Raw genomic sequence first — 2,805 nt, 5'->3', positions numbered from 1 at the left:
TATATATATATATATATATATATATGAGTATATGCATATATATATGTACATGTATGTATATATGTTCATCTACATGTACATATAGATACATAACTGGGTACATGACGTGGCAAAAGAACAAGGACAAAATGGTAAACAAGGTGCAACAAACAAGCAGGCCACATAGAAACATCCCCATCATTTTAATTCATCTTTTATTTCCTCAAACATATTAAAAGAAGGTAAGTAAGCAATATATGCTGAGTTCATTTTAATTGTTTAAAAGTACAGTTTTGATTAAATGGCAGGATTTCAAAAGAATTGTTTGAAATTCCTTGTCTGTGATTAATATACTAATGTTATCAAATATGATGACTTACACCATGGAATCTCCATTGGTCCCACTAGTTATTATTATTATTATTATTATTATTATTATTATTATTATTATTATTATTATTATTATCATCATTATTATAATTCCACTGAGAAAGAGTTATTATTATTATTCTTTACAGCCCCCTTTTGACTTGGCGGGATATACAGCATATAGTTGTACATGGTGCTAGAATTCCATCAATAAATAATACTTGGTTCAAGAATGGAGCTGGCATTCACTTCAGTAATACTTTTGGCTTTGGCATGATCGACTGTAGTCACATGGTAAATCTTGCACAATCCTGGAATAATGTTCCTATAGCCACAAGCCATTCACATTTCAGTGAAGTCATGAAAAGGTATGTCTTAATAGAAACATAAGATATTTTGTACTGCAAATAAATCAATTCTTTATGTTCTTAAAATTAACATTCAACAGAACCACAGTTCTTTGTTGATGGTGAAGTAATTTATTAATAACAAATTATTGACTATAGATATTCATCTAGAATTCTGATAACTAATTTAACAATGTTTGCTTTCTCTTAGAATAAATATGCTGATGATTGCCAAATTTAATCTTCCTAACTTAATACAATATATGTGTCAGCACTGATAATAGACTTATATAAGAAATATAATTATCTACAGTTAAGAGTCAGTGTTGACAATTCCATCACTTAATCAGATTCACATTTTAAGTGTAGTCAATCTTAGTTTAAACTAGTACGGTGTTGTGTTGTTAAACAGACTTGAAAAGCATTTAATTGTAATTGTGACAGAATGAGCAGAAGTTCAATTTTGTGTAGAAATTCTTGTTTTCAAATAATGTAATAGTTCCTTGAGTACTCTGTCATGCAAAATCAAACCAAATCAATATTTTTTATTTTACAATAATAAAATAGTAAAAAATATTTTCCTTTCAGAAAAATATCACATGCAGAACCAATTTTTATTAATATTTCCTGCAATATAGAAGGTGGCTCACTAAAAATTAATCATTTGGAACATGTTCAGCTGTACATAAAACTCAAACATTCTTGCCGTGGGGAACTTCAAATATTTCTTATCTCACCTTCTGGTACAAAATCTCAAATGCTTTCTCCAAGAAAATTTGATTGTTCCAAAGATGGCATTGATTTTTATTTCCTTAGTGTTCACCATTGGGAGGAAGATCCAAAAGGCAATTGGACACTACAAATCTTTGATACACAGAACAATGAAAATAATGGCATTTTGATTAAATGGGCTTTAATTCTTCATGGTTATATGAAAGAGAGGAAATTAAATACTTCTTCTACAAAGGAACTTACACCTGAAGAAGTGAAAATAATTATCAAAAAGGAAAATTTAATTTCAATGTCAGTAAAACTGTCTTCTCCAAAATTAGAGGTGAAACATAATCCAAGACCAATAAAAAAAATTGATAATCCCAGACGTTTTGTCAATGATAGATTTGGTTCTCTATTAGTTCCTCAATTGCAAAGGAATCTTAGAAATCCATATGTAAGTCCAAAATCAAATAATTTGATCAAATATCCTTTAAAAACCAATAATATTGATTCTGCTAGAAAGTGGTATTCGCTGTCAAAATTTATTGGATTTAAACTAGCTGATGGAAGCATTTCAAAAATTAAAAAGAATTCACTCCATCATAGACCTGCGCACTTACATAGTTTTGATAATATGACCAAGATTTATCCAAGTTGTAATGTCAAACTACATAGCCTGGGAAGGAACAAAGAATGCATACATATAAATAAGAACATTTCCAGTAAACTCAACAAACTTCTAATTATATTGACTGATTCTAAGAGGAGTCATCGGATCAATTCAAAAGCAAATCTTTCACATTTGACAAACAATAACCGTTCAAATATTTCTGTTAAAAACCTTGATAAATTTACAAATTCAGGTAGAAAAAATCATACATCACTAAATTACTCAATAAAATATAGATTAACGGGTCGATTTATTGCTGAAAGGATGCTCCATACAGCTGCAGTGCAAAGTAAACCTAATGCTATAGTCATACAGTCAGAATCGACTGAGCAAAATCTGCTGGGAAATATTATTAAGAAATTAGAGCAACTGATACATACTGAGGATGATAAACGTCTATTTGTTTCAAAATCTTCCACTTTAGGGAAGAATTTAAAAGTGCTTACTGTGGAAGACACTAAAGTTCCAAACTCTAATACAAAAGTTAAAAAAAATGATCTCATGAATGAGTTCCCCATAAAAAAGGAACCAGTATTTGAAGGGGAATTAAAAATACTTCAAATCAAACAGAACGAAACATTGGAATTATAAACTTTTGAATGATACAAGTGGAAACGGAAATAAATTCTTTCATTAAATGCTTACATCTTATTAATATATTTGAATCATTTGCAGTGTAGCCACATTGCAAAGATGTTTCTAGACCACTAAGTACTAAATAATATA

The 2,805-nt window shown here is 29.3% G+C and overlaps 1 protein-coding gene across 2 annotated transcripts in view; it reads left to right on the top strand.

The window, feature by feature from the left end:
• The window catches only part of LOC106874530 (PC3-like endoprotease variant B), a 166,646-nt gene extending 163,935 nt beyond the window's left edge, over positions 1-2,711 (top strand). For both annotated transcript variants that reach the window (XM_014922295.2, XM_052974834.1), the window contains 2 exons: positions 498-716; positions 1,284-2,711. In XM_014922295.2, the coding sequence (XP_014777781.1) occupies positions 498-716; positions 1,284-2,670 (1,606 nt within the window). In that variant the 3' untranslated portion in view covers positions 2,671-2,711. The remainder of the gene's footprint in view (positions 1-497; positions 717-1,283) is intronic.
• Positions 2,712-2,805: the final 94 nt, after the last annotated feature.

Source organism: Octopus bimaculoides, chromosome 19, assembly GCF_001194135.2.
Source record: "Octopus bimaculoides isolate UCB-OBI-ISO-001 chromosome 19, ASM119413v2, whole genome shotgun sequence".
Classification (NCBI taxonomy): Eukaryota; Metazoa; Mollusca; class Cephalopoda; order Octopoda; family Octopodidae; genus Octopus; species Octopus bimaculoides.
This window is presented reverse-complemented; position numbering and strand designations above follow the sequence as displayed.